The sequence below is a fragment of the Coturnix japonica genome, chromosome 23 (assembly GCF_054131305.1).
Source record: "Coturnix japonica strain WE chromosome 23, WE-NBRP24, whole genome shotgun sequence".
Taxonomy (NCBI): domain Eukaryota; kingdom Metazoa; phylum Chordata; class Aves; order Galliformes; family Phasianidae; genus Coturnix; species Coturnix japonica.
In genome coordinates this window covers 8,281,658-8,304,334 of record NC_140685.1, presented here as the reverse complement: position 1 = coordinate 8,304,334, position 22,677 = coordinate 8,281,658, and the positions used below count along the sequence as shown (strand labels likewise).

At 41.9% G+C, this 22,677-nt stretch overlaps 2 protein-coding genes across 6 annotated transcripts; both read left to right on the top strand.

Moving 5' to 3' along the window:
- Positions 1–31: 31 nt before the first annotated feature.
- ATAD5 (ATPase family AAA domain containing 5) lies at positions 32–13,308 on the top strand. The gene is made up of 23 exons (XM_015879611.3): positions 32–293; positions 896–2,670; positions 2,802–2,889; positions 3,429–3,593; positions 3,839–3,974; positions 4,246–4,330; positions 4,466–4,647; positions 5,161–5,318; positions 5,619–5,772; positions 6,019–6,312; positions 6,448–6,538; positions 7,105–7,187; positions 7,297–7,433; positions 7,541–7,691; positions 8,091–8,261; positions 8,592–8,707; positions 9,221–9,314; positions 9,523–9,587; positions 9,807–9,987; positions 10,168–10,352; positions 10,508–11,331; positions 11,724–11,888; positions 12,077–13,308. The coding sequence occupies exons 1-23, from the start codon at positions 228–230 to the stop codon at positions 12,153–12,155; spliced, it is 5,445 nt and encodes a 1,814-aa protein (XP_015735097.2). The 5' UTR covers positions 32–227; the 3' UTR covers positions 12,156–13,308.
- Positions 13,309–13,850: 542 nt separating this feature from the next.
- Positions 13,851–20,727, top strand: ADAP2 (ArfGAP with dual PH domains 2). Of its 5 annotated transcripts, none has more exons than XM_015879623.3 (10): positions 13,852–14,210; positions 15,164–15,294; positions 15,970–16,061; positions 16,189–16,274; positions 16,612–16,721; positions 17,336–17,482; positions 17,578–17,661; positions 18,884–18,946; positions 19,716–19,790; positions 19,967–20,727. In XM_015879623.3, exons 1-10 carry the CDS (start codon positions 14,123–14,125, stop codon positions 20,183–20,185), a joined length of 1,095 nt encoding a protein of 364 aa, XP_015735109.2. In that variant the 5' UTR covers positions 13,852–14,122; the 3' UTR covers positions 20,186–20,727. The 5 variants fall into 5 exon arrangements, with proteins under 5 accessions (XP_085379258.1, XP_085379257.1, XP_015735109.2 ...); XM_015879622.3 differs by having other exon boundaries at positions 13,858–14,210; positions 19,713–19,790; XM_015879626.3 differs by lacking the exon at positions 13,852–14,210 and adding an exon at positions 14,633–14,959 and having other exon boundaries at positions 19,713–19,790.
- Positions 20,728–22,677: the final 1,950 nt, after the last annotated feature.

Genomic DNA, 22,677 nt, shown 5'->3' with positions numbered 1-22,677 from the left:
CCGCCGGGATCACGTGACGGCAAAACGCGCGTGGCGGTTGGCGGAGCGAGCGGGTCACGTGGGTGTTGTAGCGCCGCCCCGTTCCGCGCGCAGCTCCGAATCGTTCCGCGCGCTTTTCCCCTGTCAGTCACTCGCTCCGTGCGGCGGGACGGGACATGGCGCCACCGCGCGACTCACGGCGCGTCTGAGCGACCCGCGCTGCCGGGACGGGCCGGGCTGGGCTGGGCATGGTGCGTGCGGGGCGTGCGGCGGGCAGCGCCTCGGCTGAGTCCGGGAGGGACGGCGACCTGCAGGTGTGCGGCGGGACGGGGTGTGCCGGGACGGGGTGTGCCGGGACGGGGTGTGCCGGGACGGGATGTGCCGGGACGGGATGTGCCGGGACGGGCGGCTCCGCGGGGCTCGGTGCGATCGTGGGGGCGGTGGCCGAACGGGATGAGCCGCGTTCCCGGGAGCGGGCGGCGCTGCGGCTCCGTGATGCGTCGCGCTCGTTGCTCTCGTTGCTCTTTGCGCGCCCTGCCCGGCGGGGCCGTTTCCCTCCGGTGTTGCCGGGTGCACCGCCAGGATCCCCCGGTGTGCGGTGAAACAGCCGCGCTGCTCCCGGCCATGGGCTGCGCTGACGGTCCGCTCGGTGCTGGAGGTCCCGGGCGTTGGGTGGTGGTTTGAATGTCGATGTCCCGCTGTTCTGAACCGTCACCCCTGTCCAATCCAGCTGGGGCGGCTCCTGCAGGATGGCGCTGAGCGATGTGAGCAGGGACTCACGTCAATAAGTTCATTGTCTTTTACAAGAGCACAAATGTCACTGTGTAAACTTGTATCGCAAAGTGCCTGATATCAGCACACCGCAGCTCAAGGTTTTAATGGCCAAGGCTGACACAGAGCTCTCTTTTTATTGTAGCCGTGCAAGAAACGGCGAGAGGAAGATGGCTCTGTGAAAACCATCACGAGGTATTTCTCACCATTAGCGAAAGCAGGAGGTAAAGTGTCATCGCCTCCAAAAGCCAACAACATCTTGGATTACTTTAAGAAGACGCCTGCAGCTGAGAAACATGCAACAGCAGCTGGGGAGATTACAGCAGAATTCAGTGACGACCTGGATTGTTATATAGCATCTCCAAAGCCAAAGAGGAAAAGGAAGAGAACTCGTGTAAATAATAAGCAAAGAGAAATGAAAGAGTTGGAGAGTGAACGCACAATAGAAATTGATTGTGATGACAGCATAGAAGCAACAAGGCTAAAAGAAGACAGTGATGATTTCATAGCTACGTGTGCTTTAGGTGACTGGAAAGGTGGAGGGGAATTAGCTGAAGGTCATAAGCAAGGTGAGGATTTCTCACATACAGACATCTGTGTTAAAAGTGATGAGAAAGTTGGTTCTGAAATAAATGCAACAAAAAATAGGATAAGAAAAACAAGGAAAAGGAAGCACAAAGTAAATGTGGATTCGTCTGGGAGTTTTTCATTTGAGAACCAGCTGAATGAAAAGTGTAGGAAAGAAACTAAAGGTAAGAAAAAGAAGGAATCTCCTAAAGCAGCAGAATGTGATGATGTTATTAGTGACACAAGTTGTGAAGTACTCACAGATGATAAAACATCTCAGGCAAATGACAGTATCATAACAGTGTCCTTTGAGGACTTCTTGAAAAGCCAAGGAGAAAATCACGTAGAGGATGTTGAAGGTACAAAGCCAATGCTGGACAGCTCTGTTATTGTCAATGAAACGGACAAAAGTGGAAGTAATAGTGACCCTGAAAAGTGTGAGGAATTTCAGCAGCTACCGCTTAGAACAGTAACTGTTCTTGCACAAGTTCATTCCGTTCCCCCCAAATCAGCTTCTTTACATAATGAGCAAAAAGGTTCTAAGAAAATAGCTTCCATTTTTCTGAAGCAGAAAGTATATGTAGAAGAAGAAAGCAGCCCGTCTCTTGTGGAGAGTGAGCAGACTGAGCAGCTCACTCTGAAAAGAAAATCTAACGTAGTCATTGAGGAAGAGGAGCTGGAGTTAGCGATACTAGAGACTGCAGGATCGGATTCTTTGAAGATGAAATCTACTCTGGAAGAAAGGCATCAGTTCATGAAAGCGTTCAGGCAACCAACATCAGATGTAAGAAAAAGTGGAGTTAAAAAGGCACCTGGGAAAGCAAAGCAAGTCATTGGGAGGCCTTCAAAAGACAAGAAAGGACCCGAGGGTGACAGTGTTTTAAATACGGAATTAGAAGGTGGGCTACCAGAAGATGGTGCAGACAAATGCATGAGTTCTAGTCCTGGAAACACCAGAACTAAAAACAAAAGGCCGCGGAAGTTTCAGAAGAAGGGAAGCAAAAGAAACAAGGCTTTGGGAGCAAAGGAAAAATGTATCTCAAGTACAAGCAACTATAACAAAGATAAAGAATCAGTAGATTGTGATCAGGTGAAGGAAAGTAAATTGGATGTAATAATTTCATCTAGTCCAAAAGTGAAAGAGTTGAGGAGGAGTCTGAGGCAAAAGAAAACCAACACATCCAAAGCTATTACACCCAAAAAGAACAAAATTAGAAGGAACTTTTCTGGAGATGAAAGTGTGTGGCCTGTACAGACTTCCACACCAAAAACAAGCAGGCAGTCCTTAAAGAAAAGTAACGTGTATAAGGCTGAGGTGATTACAGTGCCCTCCGATGAGAACAGCCCAATAAGGTAAACATGTTGGAATATGTTCTGGCTTTATGCATTTTGTTTTGTTTTCCTGCAAGTATTTTAAGAGTAAGTTGTAGTTACGATTCCTTTCATTAAACAGTAATGATTTTATAACACTTTTCCCTAATTAGAATGAGGTTTACACGGATCAATGCAACTATAAAATCAAATAAAGGTGAAGCAATGAATAATGAAGAGCTTAACTCCAAAAATAAAAAGGTAATTCATGTAACAGCTTGTGTTTCAGTATGTTGTCATTTACTAAATGCATATAATTGTTAACATCCAAATTGTTTAATACAGTAAAGCATGGTAGTACACAGATATCCACTTGAAAGAGAGTATTACTGGAATTTACTATAGCATTTGAGCTAGTTTCTTGTACAGTTACTGTACCGTTGACTTTAAACTGTTACAAATAGCAGCTTGTATGAATATAACACAACAGAAATCGGATAGGATAGCATGCTCATCTTTGGCAAGTTCTCGAGGTGGGATGTAGCGTTTGGGAATAGCAGAACAGCTGATGCTTAACAACATCACTGCTCAGATCTCATTTGTCCTGTGGGTGACCAGGACAGTCCCCTGTAGGGCTCCCACTACCCCTAGTGTTCTCCTTCTGATTGTTTCACTTTCTTCCTAATGCAAGCAAAAGTTGATTAGAAATCACACACTAGAGATAATATAATGTGGAACACTTAGTGAAGATATTGCTATTAATTGCTAGATATCTTGGTTATTTTGTACTTTGTCAATAGATAAGCTCTGCTTCTAAAAACGTGTCCAAAGCAAAACAGCTGGTTGAAAAAGCAAAAGCTATAAAGCACAACAGATCAAAGGTTAACGAGGACTCAGCAGCTCCTGTGAGGCGCTCATCTCGACAGCAAGCTCTTGCTGAAAAGAAAACGTTACAAGAAAATGAAGTAAGCCTGTGTATTCTATGGGGAAATCATTCTCTAGTTCTTGTGACTTTGTTAAGCATTAAAAATGTTTTGTAGAAACACTTTTAAGTATGAAATAAGGTAGATAGCGATTACAGAGTAATCTTCCAATGGTATTTGGTAACTTCTGGGCTTTGCAGCAGTTCCCCCAATACCTGTCACTAAATTGTGTTGCTAATGAAGGAGGAAAATCATTTCCTTTCTAAATTTGTTTCCTTTTCTTCCAGGATTCAGTAATAATTTTACATTCAAGCCAGAGCAATGACAGCACTACAGTGCAGGATGTGAAGCAAAAGAATCTTCGAAGCTTAAATGATGTTTTGGGGAAGTCTAAAAATCTGAAGGTTTCTAAGAACTCAAAAGGTAATTGAGTTTTACTAAATGAGTTATTTAACGAGAAAGTTTATCGACCAATTTATTTCATCAGGCTCTAAAGTATGTTTATGAAATAACTGGAAATATAACTGCAGTGGATCTCATTAAAATACTTTTCTTAGAAATGGAGCTTCCCTTGGGTTACTAAATAAAATATATAGACAGTGAACATGAAAGCCCAGTTACAATGCACATATGATGAAAGAGAGTTGCTAATCGGTGCCAACCTATCATGGTTATTTTTGCTGTTTCTCTGAAGGAAAATTGGGATACGTTCCTTCATTCCTGGGCAGAAATGTGCAAAAGTCTACAGATGAACCGGTTGTGATTTTTGATGATAGCAGGTCAGTGTTCAAAATTGCTGTTGGTTCCAGTTCTTCCAGACATCATAAATTCATGCATAGAACGTGATTAGATTCTGTCATAAGCCTTATATACGTGGTAGTGTTAATGGTCTTTTGTTTCTGTTGTCGTTAAAGCCAAGATGCATCTGAGAATTCTCAAGATGATGATCAGTTCAGAGCAAAACGTGAATTTTTGATGAGTGGTTTGCCAGAATTACTGAAAAGACAGATTGCAAAGAAAGCAGCAGCAATGGAAGCGTACCTTCTAGCCAGCTCACATTTCAAGCCTGTTGTTCACGTACAGCAGAAGGATGACTGTAAGCTTTTGTTGTTATTGATAAATGTATGTGATTTGAAGTAGACTTTAGGCAATCTATTCAGGAAAGAGGGAAGCTGAAAAACAGCTTATTACCTGGAATAATTGATAGTTCGTTCTTGTTTTGTAATACAATAAGAAAACAAAAGAAGCCTTCGGGGATATGCTTTGTGAACATAGTTCTCCCATTAAACTGGTGCAAGATTAATGTATACACTGATGGCAAGGGAAAGAATATTCAAAAGGTTTCAAGTTCTAATTTGGAGAATATTAATCATGTTGGACTTTGGGCAGAAGACGTTTTGTTCTGGAAAAAGCAAAGTGCTTCTCAAGAGAGAGAAGTGGAATTAGTGACAATGAAGTTGATGCAGTGTGAATTGAGTAGACTTGACTGTGACATGAGTAAATGCTCTTCCACCAAAACAGCTTTCTTACTATGGGATGTTTCTGTCTGTTGTTGTTTCTCTGTTTATCAGATTTATGGGGCTTTTTGTTTCCTCTTTTTCTCATCCAGTTTGTCCAGTGTGGAAATTGAAGTCACCATTGTGTCCTCTACTAACGAAGCTAAGGAAACTAAGTACTGAAGTCACTAATGTCACAAAAATTGCCATCTCGCTTGGTGAATTTTCCACTGTGAAGTCAGAACTGATTGGAAGCCGTTCTGCACCTGTGGTCAGTGCTTCAAAATGGAAGGTTTTATTACAAGAAAAATGATTTTATTTCTGTTACTTGGGGGCGGGGGAGCAACACAAAAGCAACAAACTCTGTGGTTTGAATTCTTCGTTGTTAGAGAGGTTTTTGTTTGCTTATTTTCTATTGTGTCTGTGTGTAACACCAGGCAATTCTCAAGAAAGTTTGTCACTAATCAAACCTCAGGTCTTAACTGGGCAGCTACCGCTGTTATCTTAAATTATGCAAAATTGTAATTGTCATTCTTTATGTTTTTAAGGCACCTTTTATTTTGTATTACAGTTCTCTGGCCGCCGACCGGTTTTCTCTGAGGCATTCAGGAAGGGTTTGCTAGAGGAGATCGTCTCTTCTAACTCTCAGTTTCCTGTGAGAAAACACTTCTACAAGTTTCTGAAAAAAACAACCTCTCTGTTTGCTTTAGAAAACAGTATGCAAGGTTGGTAAAATATGTAAACCCGTGTAAGAAGGCAAGTTGGCACTTCAGGAATGTTTCAATGAAAGAATGTTGTTGGGGGGGGGAGGGGGGAAGCTGGGCCCACATTTTTTTATGTTATTTTCACCAAATTCTACAGACGTGGCTTGAACTCCAGTTGTAGTAGCCATAGAATAGCCATAGCTTGAATTCTTTTGTTTTTTCATTTACAAAATCAGGGAGGTTTTTCAATTTTTTTTTCCCCCGCAGGAAGCAGAGATGCCTCTTCAAATGCTGAGGTAAATCAAAAACCTCCTGACAACTGGAAGAAAACCAAGAGGAAAAGGAAAGAAAAGGATGACCAAAAATCGAAAAGGAGAAAACAAACTGAGAACACACAGACTGAGGTAGAATCCAGAGCTTCCAGGAGTGTTATCACTCCTCTACCTGGGGGAAAGCAAGCAGATGCAGAACAAACAATACACCTGGAGAAAAACAAAAATCAGAAAGCAGATGTTAGGACAGAAGATACTGAATATTTATCAGAGACAGATGCACATTCAGGTAAATGTGTTCCTATTGTCTGATTTTAGATCTCATTGTATTGAGGAAATTGTGATTTTTTTCACTGGAAGCCCTGTACAAGTCCTATAGTGGTCAATTTTCTTTTTAATTGAGCGCTATTTTTTTTTCCTGTAGGTGTTGAAGATGTGCTCTGGACAGAAAAGTATCAGCCACAGGACTCCAGTGAACTTGTAGGGAACAAGAAAGAAATTGAAAGGCTACATAGGTTAGAACCATTCCTAAAGTAACTCAGAACACCATTTTACAATTTAAGTATAATTATTTTACACTGTGGCGGGGTGTGTCTGGCTTTTGGTTTGCGTTACTCCCAAAAAGTTGCAGAAACAAATTAGCAGTTGATATGAATTACATTCTAGTTATAGTTTCTTGGATGGTGGTACCTTGGTATGTAATAGAGCAGTCCATCTTGCACACAGTACTATATTTCACAAAGTATTTTCTGCAATTTAAATAGGTCACAAAGTGATCTAATTTTATACAAATCAACTAATACAACAGAGAATGGAGTTGTTCTTCATAAAATAATCAAACCTGAAGATCTTTTATTTTAACTGTAAGAAATTTCTTACATTTCTAAGGAAGGTACTATGTGGCTGATCTTAAGGTTTATATTGATGTGCAGAAACAAACTCTATAGCCTGTTATGATATAAAGCAGGTATGTTTAATTCATTGTGGGGTCCTTTTTGCTCTTCAATATTCTCTTCCATCTTTTCATTTCCTTTTATTCAGCTGTAATAATGTTTCTGTTATTGTTCTGTTCCTCTTATAGCTGGTTAAAAGAATGGAAAAAAAGAGCTGATTGGGAAGAGAAGAGAAATCAAAAAGGGGAAAAGGAGGACAAAGTGCATGAAGGTGCTGATAGAATTCACAGTGACATGTAGCTTCTCCTTAAAGCTGACATTAAAACAATATGAATTGATAATGATTTGAACAGTCCTTTCTCTTTTAAATAATTCTACAGATTCTTTGGATAGCCTTGATTTTAAATCTGATATTGAGGAAGAGAATAACCTTTGTAATACAGTCCTGATTACTGGCCCACCAGGAGTGGGGAAAACAGCTGCAGTGTATGCCTGTGCTCAGGAGCTTGGCTTTAAGGTCGGTGCAGTTTTTGTCAATGCTATTTTTCTTAATTGTATGTAGTGATGTGAAAAGACTTGTATTACAAGAGGTCTTTATTATTAATTACTTAAATACACTTGCAGATATTTGAAGTCAATGCCTCTTGCCAGCGCAGTGGTAGACAGATACTGTCTCAACTAAAAGAAGCTACTCAGTCTCATCAAGTGGACAAAAAAAGCATCAATGCACATAAGCCTTGTTTTTTTAACAGCTGCAGCAGTGCAAAGTCACCAAGTAAGTTTCATAGTTCTGTGGGTATTCTTTAGGAGCCGAGTTCCCAAAACAATTTTTAAACATGAATTATTTAAGATAGCAAAGTTTATCTGGCCCCTGCAATAACAAGAACCACTCCATAGGTTAACACAACTATGTGCCAAATCGATGATTTTATCAAAATGACTGACTCTTGATCCTCTTCCTAAATTATTTCTGTAGCATTAGAATAAGTGCTATGACACTTTGAATAGAGAGTTAAACAGAAAACATTCCCTGAACAGGAGAAAAGTAAAGTAAGCAGAAATCAGTACATAAAGCTGTCCTGTACTGTAAACAAAACTTGATTTTGCTCTACATTTGCTTGAGAAATGTCATCTTGAGATTACAGTTCAAACTTAATATAAACATGTCTTGCAGAAAAAATGTACTCTCCAAAGAAAGTTATTTCACCAAGAAAACCTCCACTGTCACCAAAAGGAGCAGGACTGAAACGAAGCCTCCCCCCTAAAACACTTGCAAACTATTTCAAAATGCCATCCAGATGTAAAGGTAATGAAGGAACAGTAACAGCTCAAGAAAAAAATAAAGGTAGGTGTCACTAATTAATAGTTAATTATCTTTAAAGATGGAAAAGCTGTGCTGTACTATTGTATACCTACATAGAAAATGGTTATTACTCTATTTTTTTTTCAGAGACAACGAGGAGGAATGCAAGAACAAAGTGCTGGGTACATTCCCAGCGAGTTTCTTGTAGTTTCTTTTAGAACATGAAGAGACATCAGAAAAGGGATCTTGCTTAAAATTTGTGTCAGTGTAGACTTTAAGCAGATTGTGTATTGGGTGTTTTGTAGAGTACAACTTAGAGTGTGTGTTTAAGTAGTTTCAGTCCTTTCTGCTCAATTCTTCACCCATCTGCAGGAAATGCTCAGAATTTGTGGGAAGAAAAAAATGTTCACATTAAGTCAATAAGCAAAGAAGTGGAAGATGGAGAACACAGCAGGAAAAGTGCGACATCTCTCATACTTTTTGAAGAGGTAACATTTGAGTGAAACACCCTGATGTGAGCAATACATCCCTTCTGCTTAGATAACTGAACTTTACTTCCTTCTTCCGTGGGACTTCTAGGCAGATTCAAAGGCAGGGATGGTCAGTTATTTAAAAAATGCATTCAATATTTAATGCCTCCATCCTCCTGAGCGCTCTTCTTCCAGTAATTTTTTTTCCTTATTATTTTGAAAACTAAAAGGTAACGGAGCTACCTACAGTCTCTGTCAACTGTCAGTTTGCAGAGTTCTGCTAATCCAGTTTATTTGACTGTCAGTTCTTTAATAGTTGTATGCTACATCTGCTCTATACACATTAAAAGTTACCATAAACACCCATGATGATGTGTGCGGACAGGCGTAGTCTGTCTGATGCATTATACTGCCATTGCCTGTGCCTCTTCAGTAAATTGATATTAGTGTTAAGTCTTACTCTGCAGTTAAAAGCTACTGCATCTGCAGTCATACTGTTGGTATTTTGTACTTCATTTGTGTTTTCTATAGGTAGATATAATATTTGATGAAGATGCAGGATTTCTAAGTGCAATAAAGACATTCATGGCAACTGCAAAGAGACCCGTAATTCTTACTACCAATGGTGAGTAGAGCTTTTTCCTGTAATTAGACTTTGCAGACAGAAAAGCCTACATAATGATAATAATTTAAATGGGAATGGTTGGATGCAGCTCCTAAATAAAAAATATAAGGCACAGAAACAACAAAGAAAGCCATTGAGTATTTAAGTAAAGAAAGTAATCTGTTTTGAACATAATGTCACAACAGTTCACCAATATCTCTTTATGTAGATCCAACATTTAGCTTAATGTTTGATGGCTATTTTGAAGAAATCAACTTCAGAACTCCTTCCTTGGTAAGTCTATGCTTGGAAATGTGGATTATGTCCTTAATCAAGTATTTCTCAGCTGCTTTAAAATGCAAAGGTTACTGAAAGTTTATAACTATCTGATGGAATGTATCCATAGAAAAAATGTATTGCAAGTTTGTTGGGGTTTTTTGTTTGTTTTGCTTCTGTGCAACACTGCAGTCTTAGTCTTAGAGTTGTTTTCAGTGGTTTTTGTTTAACTTTTAGATGAATGCTGCTAGCTACCTGCAAGTGCTGTGCTTGGCTGAGAATCTACGAACAGATGTAAAAGACTTAGCTGCTCTATTATCCACAAATAACTGCGATATCAGACAAAGTGTTCTCTACTTACAATTTTGGGTTAGAAGTGGAGGTGGATACTTGAAAGACAAACGTTTGGTGCTTCACGGTAGGTTGATTTTTAAATAAGTTATATCCTATCTTAAGAAGACTGATCAAATGAAATCATTCTTAACAATGGATGAGTAGATGTGAACTTTCTGTTAAGATTAAAATTGGATGGGGGGGAAAAAATACAGTAAGTTTATGATGTAACTTTTTTCAAGTGAAGAACATTGTTGTTGTGCAGGAGATGAGACAAATCCAGCAGATCAAGTAATTAATTATGAGAAGCCAACAGATGCCAAGATTGATCTTTCTCAAGATGATGCCCCACGTCAGGAATTCCCTAAATGTGACACAGGCTGTGTAGAGACACTGCTTGGCCTCAAGAATATCCTGTTGCCATCAGAAGATTTGTTCACGTTTCTTAAGGTATTTTTTTGTTGACTGGCTAAAACCTCAACAACTGCAAGACATTTCAGTAACTGGCACTATGAACTTTATCTTAGAAGTAAATCTTTTCTTTTTTTTGGTATTAGAATATTAAAATATATGTATATTAATATTCTACAACTATTATTTTACAGCAGACGATCACAAGCAAGGAGGACTGGAATAAATTGATACAGCTTCTCACAGAATTCCAGCTGAAGAATGTGGATTTTATATATAGTAATCTTGAATTTCTTCTCCCTTTACCAGTGACTTACCTTTCAAATCAGTCTGAAGCATCTAACCCTGTACCTGAAAGGACTACTATAGTTTCTTCAAAAGCCAGTTCTATTAACAGTAACTGTTATGGGAAAAGTAACTCTGGAAAAAAAACTAAAAAGATAAAGAATAAGAAAAGACTTGAAGAATTGGATGACAGTGACTTATTTGATACTGGACTGAACTATTCAGCTGAATTCCTAACTTTGCCATCAGATAGTCCTACGCCGTGTGCTGAAGTGAATGAGGAGGAATCAAAATTGAATAATAGAAAAGAAATGAGAAGCAAAACCCCATCAAATGGTAGAAGATCTGCTCTTGTTCTTCAGTGTCTGAATTCAGTGACTGAATTTGTGGAGGACATGTCTTTTTTGGATTGCTGTGTAAACAGTACTGCAAAGGAGCCGCTAGAGTTCTCTAATGATGAAAGATTCACCTGGATGAATGGCAAAATCAAAAATGGTCTGTGTGACGAATTCAGTATTGAAAATACTGATTGGTGGAGCTCTCGGAGCTGCAGTGAAATAAAAGCAGCTATTGAAGCGCTCAGTTTTAACAAATGTTCTGTTAGTATTTCTCAAAGCTTGGAAGCCTCTTTGAGCACAAGAAATACACCTGAAAGTGATCGACTTGAGGGACTGACTTTGCATATGTCAGACACAAGAAATTCTGTGTCTTTCAATCAGTCAGCTGATTTAAGGTAAGGCTTTGCTAATAGTTCTGGAGTTATTTGTCCAGAAGAGCATTTTTCAGTGTGTAGGGCAGCTTCAGGTCCTGTGCCAATATGAATGTTTTCATAGGCCTGAGAGCACTGGAATAAGATGTTGAATTTGTTTAAGCAAGCTCAAATTAACTGCTTAGCAGTTGCTGCCAAAAATAACATTTGAATACCCTGACTGTAATATTCAGGGGTGGAGTCTTTAATCTGATCTATATACTTTAAATCAATTTACATTCCATTACTCCAATATGAAAAACAAAAACTTAAAGGATGTATTAATATCTCCTTACGTTTTAAGCAAGTGGATTTGATCTTAAAGTAGCAAATACATTCTTGTACAAGAAACTGTAAAGCTTCATTCTCTATTTTAGCATCCACAAAAAAGCACAGAAGAGGCTGTCAGTCATCAGAACTGTATTTTCCAGAGCTCCTTTAAATCTTGGAAATAAGCAAGCCAGCATACTTGAGTATCTCCCTACTCTTCGCAGCATTTGTAGGTCTGAGAAGCTTAAAGAGCAAGGAAAGACAAAAAGAAGGTAAGCTTTGGTTTTCCTGAACCTTGCTGTATTTCAGTATGTAAGGTGGTTGAAGAATTTTTGTCAAATATTTTCGTAAACCTTTCTAGACAAGAAAGCTGGATGCTGTTTTTTAAAACACAAATTTCATCTGCTATTTGGAAGTAATTCAGGCATGTTGTGGTCACTCTTCCTTTTTCTCTTTTTAGGTTTTTGCATTATCTCGAAGGGATTCATCTTGAAATACCCAGACAAGCGATAAACACTCTGTCTCTAGACTTCCCTTAGAATCACTAACACCAGAAATACTTTGTGCCTGATGGTGTTCTCACCATAATCGCAAGGTTTTTTTAACCACGTTATTTTATTGTATATTCAGAGCCATTTGTATATGAAATTTCTATAATTATTTAAAATAATGTAAATATCTATTGTTATAATATTGCTCTCCACATCTGAAATGTGGGTTTGGTGCTTGTCCAGTGCGTGCATTTAGGATATTAAATGCACCAACTATTTAATTGGTACTACCTTGTTGGTCTCAAACATGGAATTGCCACAACTTCCACAGCTTGCTTTCTTATTCCCCTCTTCTTTGAGGAGATGATTGATTAAAATGAGCTTGATTTATTCAGAATTTGCATATATGTTAAATAACCCAAAGTGAGAAAGGAATAGGGAGAGAAAGCAACTGTTCTTCTGAAATGTAAATGACTAAAAGCAAATCCCTGCTCAATAATATGTGGGTAACCAAGTCATTACAAAGCACTGTGCCTCCATGTACATATATTTGTATACATTGGTTTCACTTCATTCGTATTTACAGCTGATCTGCATGTTCATCTCCTTAAAAGAGTAGAGAAATGAATCCTGTAGTTCAAGATGAACTCGGATATTTGGCGTGATTTTGTAAATAACGATTTTTCAAGTATTACTTCAAGTTCAGTAATATTTAATTACTTCCACTTTTGTATATTGTGTTCTATTTTTATACTTCATTTTGTATTTGATGTATTCAGCCTCATTGTTTGTGATAGCATCTGTTTTTATACACCAATACATCGGATAGAATTCTTACTGTTCATGTCAGAGATGTCTAAAACATGTTTTCCATCTGTGAAAATGTATTTGAGGATTTTCTTAACTATAAATATTTCATCCATGTTCTTTTCTGACTTTGCTTTGCATTTCCACTGTTTATTCTTCTCAAACAGGGGTTGTTGCAGCACAGTGGTGCTCTGTTTTATCTCTGTGATTCTGTAGTAATAAGGAAGGCCGTTCTCTGGTACATTCAGTTCTTGTTTTTCATGAATGAAGAATAATTATGGAAACAGTAAATTATTTGAAATATCGGTGCTGTAAATAACCTTTACACTTTACTCTTTCAGTAGCAGAGAACTATCAAATGAGTGAAATAAAGCGGTGGCTGTTAAAATTTTAATGGATCCATGGTTGGGGTGACTTGTGTTTATTCTTACAAAAAAAATAGGATCGCTGCTGTAAGTAATTACAGTGTGGACCTACAGATCAGAAAAAGGCTCTATTAACTACCACTTATTTTAAGAAATAGATGGGAAAGATAAATGAGGAGTGGGAGACCAGCTCCTTCTGATGTTGGCTGTCTGGTTCTAATAAATTGCTTTAAGAACTTCCGTTCAGGAGGCTCCAAGCTGTGGTGCTGAGTCCAAAAGGGAAGGTGGTATTCAAGTATTTTTACTCCTTGTGCACAGTTACCTTAAGAAAACAACTGCAGCCCTTTTGAACGAAGGATACTCTGCATGTGATGGTTTTACTTACTAATACTGGGCTACTCAGGAACTTAAGTAGTGTCAGTTCAGGACTAAGTGACCAGAGGCTGAAGCGAGGACTCGTACCGCTGCTATGCCTAAAAAAAATCGCTGTCCAGAAAGGACGGGGCTGACGCTGAAGAAAGAGAAACTTCATGCTCAGCGCGCTGTAAGCAGTGCGGTAGGGCTGTTGCGGTAGGGCTGTTGCAGTAGGGCTGTTGCAGCCGTTCTGCTCGCAGCTCGCTGCCCTTCCTGCGCGGTTCCCGCAGTCCCGGCGGTTGCTCGCTCCCGCAGCCCCTGGCCCTGGCGTGGAGCCGGGGCGGCCCCTCTGCGCGAGGCGGCCCCGATGGGCGGCGGGAGGGGACGGAGCGCCCCGCGGCGTCGGGCTCGGCTCCAGTTCCTGCTTTTTACTCGCCGGGGCCGAACCTCCCGCCGGGCTCCTCCCGCTGAGCTCCGCGCCGGGCGGCGATGATGGACCGCGACCGCAACAAGACGCTGCTGCTGGAGCTGCTGAAGCGCAACGGGAACGATCGCTGCGCCGACTGCGGGGAGCCGGGTAAGGACGAGCCGCTCCTCCCGCAGCCGCCGCGCCCTTCGCCCCCCGGCGCGGTGCGGACGGGGGCAGCGGGAGCTGCCGGGCCGTGCCCGCCGTCCGGGTGCCCGCCCATCCCGCCGCAGGTTCGAGGCGCGGCCGTTCTGTGTTTCGGTCGGTTCCTCTGTTTCTCGTCGCCTTTCGCTTCGCGTGGCACAGTGGCGGCAGGGCGGAGCGGCGGTTCCCGAGGAGCGCGGTGCCCGCGGTTCCGACGCCGGCCGAGGTCGCTCGGGTGGACCCGGCCGCGCGGCACCTGGAACGGCGGTGTGAGCACCGAGGGGCGCGGGGCAGGAAGTGGGCAATGAGCGCTGTGTGCGGCTCCCACCGCACCGCAAGGCGGGGGCTGAGCCGGCACCGGACAGCCGCCCAAAGCCCGCGGGGCTGCGGCACGGCGAGCGCTCGAGGTGGACGAGCCGCGTCCGGAGCCGGCAGGCGGTTGGTTGCCCGCAGCGGCTGCGGAGAAGCGCCAAGCGGCGTCCGTCCGTTCGATGCGATAAGGGAGAGGCGGCCGGAGGAAATGAACTTGCTGGTGCACTTGCAGCGCCGCTCAGCATCAGCTGGATACGGCTGCGGCAGCCGGGAGCTTCTACTTGCGGTCCCCGTGTGCTCTTAGTAGTTGTCGCTGTCCGAAATAGCTCTCCAGATTCAGCAGCAAGAATTTTCCACGATGAACTAATAATTAGCTTGGCTTCCACATCGCCGCTCATCTGTCGGTGCGGGCACATTAATTTTTAAACAAATACTCCGTGAAAAAGCTCACAGATTTCAGAGCTGAATTCCTCAGTGCTGTTCCTCTAAATGAGCACAAACGGCAGCCACAGACAGCGGGTGCGATTTGGTGCATGAGGTGTGAAACCCGTGCATCAGTGGCTGTGCCTGTTCCCATTTATTAGTACGTTCTCTTTGTTTCTGCCTAGATCCAGAGTGGGCTTCGTACAAACTTGGAATCTTTATTTGTTTGATGTGCTCCGGGATCCATCGCAACCTTCCTCAAGTCAGCAGGGTCAAATCCCTTCGGCTGGACTTCTGGGAGAACGATCTCATAGAGGTACGGGAGGAAAAGGAATAACTCTCTTACTTTCTCCATATTTCAGCATAATTTGTGACTCAGAGTTTGTGTCATCCACCGCGGACAGAGGAACAGAGCTGTACAGAGCAAAGTTAACTGCATGGGGAACTGCAGGGATTTTTCTATGACCTACTCAATGAAATTACACTGATAGGAGGCTGTATTTCTATCAGGCTGCACTGTGTCTCTAGGAAGGACACGGTATCTGCATGTCAAAGCCTGGAGGCCCACTGATATTTCCAGATCCCCCATTCCCTATAGCAATGAAAATAACCTCAAATACTGCTTCAACCTGTCATCTCTCTGTTGAGACGTGTTAGTAACGTGACCATAATTTGTTTCTAGGGATAGATGAAGATAAAGGGAGATCATAAACGTATATTTTCTTCATACTCTCTTCTGTCATTTTAATTAACAACCGCGATTTTGTGTTCCCTCCCATCTGGTTCAGAACTTGAAGTACTGCAAAGGGCCAGCCATCTAAATAGTGCAAACTGTAGTTGCAAAGGGAATTTATAAACTCCAGAGATGCTGAAAGCGAGGGTGAGACTGAGCAGAATGTGCAGTGTTCCCTTTGATCCAAGTTTCATTTTGTGTTTACACGATACTGGTTTTGTATTTGCAGACCTGACTGGATTTTCTTTTTTATTTCAGTTTATGAAGAAGCACGGGAATCTCTGTGCCAAAGCTAAATATGAAGCAAAAGTCCCTCCCTATTATTACATCCCCCAGTCCTGCGATTGCTTGTAAGTTGATTGTTTACTCAGTACAGCAAACCTTTATAGCCATCATACTATGGCTTCCCTCTGCAGGTCCTTTGGGGTGACAATAGAGTAGAGGCAGATCAGCTTTATCCATGTTTTCTTCTTTCAGAGTTTTAAGAGAACAATGGATTCGAGCTAAATATGAGCGTGAGGAGTTTGTTGCCACCCGAGTCTGCCAAGATCCTTGTTCTGCAGGTAAAAGTTAGGATTGCCAGAGAAAAGGCATTCGTTTCAAGGCCAACAGCTCAGTACTTTGGCTGCGCCTTTGAAGGTCTTTAGGGATGGCTTGCATTGAATGAAATGTTGGATATGCAGTTCTCCCTTCCAAGTCTGGAACTTTGAGAAGAGGCTCCCAGCACGTCCAAAGTATATTTAGCTCATCTATGTGATCTCAGTTTAGTAGTTCCCTACTGGTTTGTTCTGTTTGAGGTGAAAATGGATGGAAAAGAAACTTGAAACTCTATGGCACATTAGATAAAAATGCAGCTGCTGTGCTGTGTTTGTGTGACTCCTGTCTCCACCCAATATGCAGGTAGCCATGAAGGATTCCTCTGGAAGCGTGGACGGGAGAGCAAACAGTTCAAGCAGAGGAGGTTTCTTCTGTCAGCACGGGAAGGGGTGATGAAGTACTACACTAAAGAAGTGAGTTCCCAGCCAGTCATTTGTAGGTACCTGGTCCACATCCTGCCTCAGGCTCTGCTCCTTACCAGTTGGAAACAGCACAGATAGATTTGTCTCTAGCAGCCTGTATTAGGAGCAACCCAGATGTTTCCACACTAACATCTGTGGTATCTTAGACAATCGCTCTTTTGGAATTAAGCCTTTTTCTCATCCTTCATCACCTCCCTGCAGCCTCCTTTTCCATAGTGAGCAAAGGAAATGGATGGTGAATAACAAGATGAAGAGGAGATCTGTTAGCAGCTGCTATGTTTTACATTACCAAGATATTCTCTTATCAACTCTTATGCAGCAACACCCTCAACATGTTCCCCTTCCACAGGAGCATTGCTAATTGATTCCCATGAAGTTGGTGAGAGGATGTTTGCAGTGCAGACATGTCACTCCAGAGCCAAATATTTTTTGGGGAAAGGGAGTCGTGTAGGTGATTTTATGTAGCACATAACTTGGGCTTTTATACTCCAGGTATATCAAATTATCAGACATTTTCTGATCAGTGAGGATCAAGTTCTCAGCTAATCTGTCCTTCATTGCCTTCCTTTAGACCATTTTAACAGTGATGCTTTTCACTTTCACAGCCCAAAGGTCCAAAAGCTGTTATCAGCATTGACAAACTGAATGTGATGTTCCAGGCAGAGAAAATCCAACATGCTCACGGGCTGCAGATCACATACAAGACAGATGGTCAAACAAGGAACCTTTTTGTCTATCACGAAAGCGGAAAGGTGAATGTCAGAGATTTTGGAACGAGCACTATTCCAGCATTCTTACCCCTTCATGTTATTTTTGTCTTTATGTTTGTATTTGCTCTTTTCCCTAGGAGATTGTTGACTGGTTCAATGCCATTCGGGCAGCACGTTACCATTATCTCAGAACAACCTTCCCAGCTCTCCCTGAGCACGAGGTGAGAACTTAACAAGGCATGAAGCAGTCTGTGCAAACACGTTACGGGAAAGCATTTTCCCACTAGTGCCAGAACCAGGTGCTCAAACAGCAGTACGGAGGCTTGGAAATGCCAGCTATCATCATGCTTTCTCTGGAGAAAGAGGCAAGCTGTGATGCTGGGCTCCTAGTGTGCCACAGCCTGATTCTAATACTGTGATTTGAAGGCAGCAGCTTTAAAACACATAAAGCTGGTATAGATGTCAGTGGAACTGTTGTGTTCCACACAACACTGGGGAAAAACAGATCTGCAAAGCAGATGCAGTTGTGCACGAAACAGATAGAGACCCTACTTGAGAGACCATGATGCTTACTTAAGTAATGTCAGGGGACTGTGCTTTGGTTTCCTTTCTTATTTGTTATATTTGAAGCTTGTATATCTGTACAGCTAGTGCTGACAATCACATCCTCATTCTTTTTTTTTTTCTCCTTCTGGTTGACATAGGATATGAAAGCTAAATCTTTGTTTGCTTTTCAAAATATAACTGCGTTTAGCTATACCAATGGTGTATAATCACTCTAATCACTCACACTCACTGTCTCTGCTGGCACCAACAAATATTCTTTAGTATTCAGTTGTCTTAGAGATGGAAATGAAGGTATGTCTTTTAATGGTATACAACACAAACAAAAGCTCATTTGGGCATCTCTTACACTGACCAGTTGGTCATCTCCCTGTGGGGCAGGAATATCCAGTTCTCAAGTAAACACAGAGATGCTCTGTTCCACATTATCCCTTTCTTTGCAGTTTCTTTGCATCACTGAATTTGCTTCTTTTTCTTCTATGTTTCTTTCCATTCCTTAAAACAGTCACTTTTCTTATCACAGATAGGTAAAACACCTCTTCAAAAGCAACCAGACAACAGCCAGCCTACATGCAATGCCAAATTAGTAGTAAGCTTTGAGATGGATAGAAGGTGAAGAAGACTGTCACACTGTAGCTAACATGCAAAAAGGAAGTAAATGTTTTAGGCCAAAAAATCTCCCTGTTTCCTTTTATAGTGAAATCTTTAAAAAATCCTGGGTTCCTTCTTAATTCAGACTTCCCTTTGCTGAGCAGCCAAAAAAAACACAGACAAACCCAAGCCCTAAAAGCCAAAGTTGGCAATGATTTGCTTTGACAGATAAAGAACACAAAAATGAGCCTGAATGAGATGGCAGATATTTATGTGTGTGTGTTCTAGATCATACCCCGGATCACAAGAAATTATATCAAAGAAGGTTATATGGAGAAAACAGGACCAAAGGTAGGTTGAGATTACCCACTTGATAGCACAGAAGCAAGATTCTTCCAGAAGGAGATTTGATAATACTATAGTGTTTACTCATAAGTGATTTATTAAGGGGGCTGTATGTTGCCTGGGTAAATAATGACATTGTATTCAAATCTGTTGTGTTATTTGGGATCATGCTCAAGAAATCTGGGAAGAAGGATCCTTCTTGAAGAGTAAGCAAGATGGATCAGTAGGCAGTGGAAATGCAAAGTACTGTTAGGCAACACTAAATGAGTTACTGTATCAGTTGCCTACTAATTACAGCTCTTGAACTGCGGCTACCTCTAGAACAGAAAATCACATGCCAGCTCCTCTATTTCCCTATTTCTCTAAGTTAGTAGCACAGAAGTCACATCTCTTTCCTGCAGCAAATTCTTCAGTGTTAAACCTATGGATTGGGTTGTTTATTTTTGTGGGAAAGTATTTGGGTTGCTACTTACTGAAACACTGAGAGAGAGATTTCAGGCTCTGTTACAGGAGCACAGGAAGACCCCAGATCTTGTTTGAATGCACACTCTCCTTGTAAAAGCCACTGTCCCATGGATCATTTTCTGCAGTGATTTTGATTAGTCCATTTACTGTAGATTTTTTTTAACCTGACTAGATTGCTAGTAAAATGAATTTTACTGCTTTATCCAAACGATTGCCACTAAATGCAAATCTCCAGTTGCACACAGCACTGACTCACTAATTGCCAGTTAAGAGGATGGGTTAAAGAACTTCTACCATCTACTTGCAGCAGAAGGAGACCTTTAAGATGCGCTGGTTCAGCCTAGACTCTGAAGAGAGGAGCCTGCTGTACTTTAAAAACCCACTGGTAAGCAGAGTGTTCAGAGTGTTCTATGTTTTCTGCCTGTCACTAGTTTAGTGACACCCCCCTTCCTCCCCCCCACCTGTCTCCAGCTCCTCCTGCTCCATGTCAAGGGATGGAATAATGTCTGCTAGAGCTGCATTGTCCACTGGCTAATGAATGTCTTGTTTTCTTCCTTCTAGGATGCATTTCCACAAGGCCAAGTTTTTATTGGAAGTAGAGTTGAGGGCTATGAAGTACGAGCTGGCTTGCCCCAGGGAATATCTGTAAAGAAGAGGAAATCAGGAATCACCGTGGTCACACCAATGAGAGAGTTTTTGTTTCTGTGTGAGAATGATAGGGAGCAGAGGGAGTGGATAGATGCCTTGAATGGAGTGATTGCCCAGCCCTTGTCTGGTTGAGACTAACATTGAGTTCTGGTGAACTGCACTTCTTGGGTTCTGTTCCGCACTGGTCTGCATCCTCTTTCTGTCAGCAGGGATGATGCTTAAGCCCATTCAGTGACTGTGCTACAAAGGGCTTCTCCCTTCAACAGCTACAGGTGCAGGAAGGGTGGCAAAATAAATGAGTGAGAGGAATGCAGATATTCAGAAATTATCTGTATCCCTTCTTTTGAAGTGCATTCACTCTTCCTTACATTCTCTGCTTTTGAGCAGATGAGGCCTCCCCATGCTGATGTGGGGATAAAGTAGTTATTGTTATAGAGAAGAAGTAACAAAGTTAGCATAGAAAGTTTGACCATGGAGGACTGGCATGAATTTCCTTGAGGATTCCTGAAGAATGTACTTGACAATGCAGCCGTGCCATACATTCTGACAGTAAATGTGACCATCTGTTATATGCGTGCATAGAATAAGTGACCAAGAGGCAAAGACATCACTACCTACCAGGACAATGCATCATGTCCTGCTGGATTGATGAAAGATAAAAATACATGTTGGAATGACTGGATGTCTTTCTTGGGGGGGAACAGAGGCAGACAACTACTATACCTGCTTGCAGCTCCAGTCCAGTTAGGGACATGGTTGTTGTCCATGTAATGTTTTTAATGTCATTTACAGTGTTACATTTTCATCACAGAAACAAGTCTTGCAAACTTAAGTTTCTGATGAAGCTTCCACCTCTTGCTGACGCTTGCCAGCCAGTATGAGGTACCCCAAATAGTTCTCTTCTACAGGAATGAGGAAGTACCAATATGGATGGATTCCTAAGATTAACTCTTTCCATGGCAGCACAGAAAAAAGAAAAAAAGCATTAGGTCATCATTCTGCCTGTCTCTTATCATCCAACCTTGAACAATCCCTATCAATGGTTCTGTTTCCTGATACATTCTGGTTAACTTAATCTCACACTATTTGAATGCCAGCTCATGTGCTGGTTCAGATCTAACAGCCTATGCCTGTATCCTCTGAAATCAATAGCAAAGCACTTTTGAGATGAGCTGAATAATTCAGGATGATCTCAGACGATCACAGTTCATCCAGTAACCTCAGTTTCACGGATGGGGCTGCTTCTCTGGTGGTGTTTGCTCTCCCACTGTGTCAGCAACACTGATGTGACTTTTGTTGCAAAATCAGGAAGTTCCTTGAGAAAATGAAACCCTGAAGCAACGCAACAACATCTTTTTTGAAGACTCAATAAAAGTCAAAGTCAGGTCACAGGGAGCTCCATGCGATAGTTCATTTCTACAGTTAACCCAAACTGTCTGACCTGTATTAAGCTCTCTGACAGACCTGGGGGCTGTGGGAGCTCCTCGCCTCTGCCCTGGTGAGCTCAGTGCTGCAGGCTGGCTTGCAGGGCACAGCACCTCAGGGCTGCACAACAGCTCCTCCTAAGCTGTGGCTCCCTGCACCCCACACACAGCAGCAGCACAGGGCTTGTGGGAAACGAAACCGCACTGTGGCTGCTGCTGTCGACTTCAAGTGGCTGCAGGCAGAGGTGGAACTAAGCTGCAGCTGCTGCCTGAACTACTTCATAGGCCCCATGTGGATCATGGGCTGCACCCATAGCTTCTGCCAGTCCTGCATTACCAAGTACAGCCAACCAGGAGCTGACCACTCTGGTGAACTGCCATGAGAGGATGCTTAGAGGGCTCTAAACCTAAAACATCCGTAAATCTTTCCTTACCTCTTTCCTTTTTTCTCATCTCTCTGCTGTTCTTTCCGTTGCTGTTCCTTTGCTCTTTTTATTCTTCATAAAATCTGCAATGAGCAAATGATGTAATCCCAGCGCATTTCATCCTTTGCAGGAGGTTAATACCATCTCATCACGTAGCCTTGAGCACTGAGCATCCTGGAGGGCGGTTGTTTGGTATTTCAGTCACCATCAGTTCTTTCCCTCTTCTTTTCATGAACCACTTCTGTGGTGTTATTTGCTGCATGAACATTGCACAGGAGGCTCCTGAAATGAAACATAAGACCATTGTATAGTGCCACAGCTCCACCCAGTTGAATGACACAAAATGGGACTGGTTCACTGTCTGCTTACAATAACTCTCAAACATTGTTGGAAATGAGCAAAGTCTGGTTACTGTCTTTCATTACTTTAACACTACGTATCTGAAAAGCCTTAGTCTCTGCAGTCCTGCAAAGAGCTTAAACTCATAAATATATTTAAATATACAGCTCGGGGCTGCTGAATATGAACTTCGCTGTGATTATTCACCCTGTTGTGTCCACCAGCTCAGTGCTTAACCATCAATCATGTAAGGGCTTTTATTATCCCACTGTTTAATCTAGTCATGTTTTCTCTGAGGATCACAAAGATAAGCGATTAAATATGTCACCTTAAAGAAGGAATGGATACAAAACATCTCCAAGCAACTGGAATTGACTGAAGAGGACATCAGCATCTTGAGAAAGGATCTCAGGAAAACAAGGGAACCTCTTGTGCT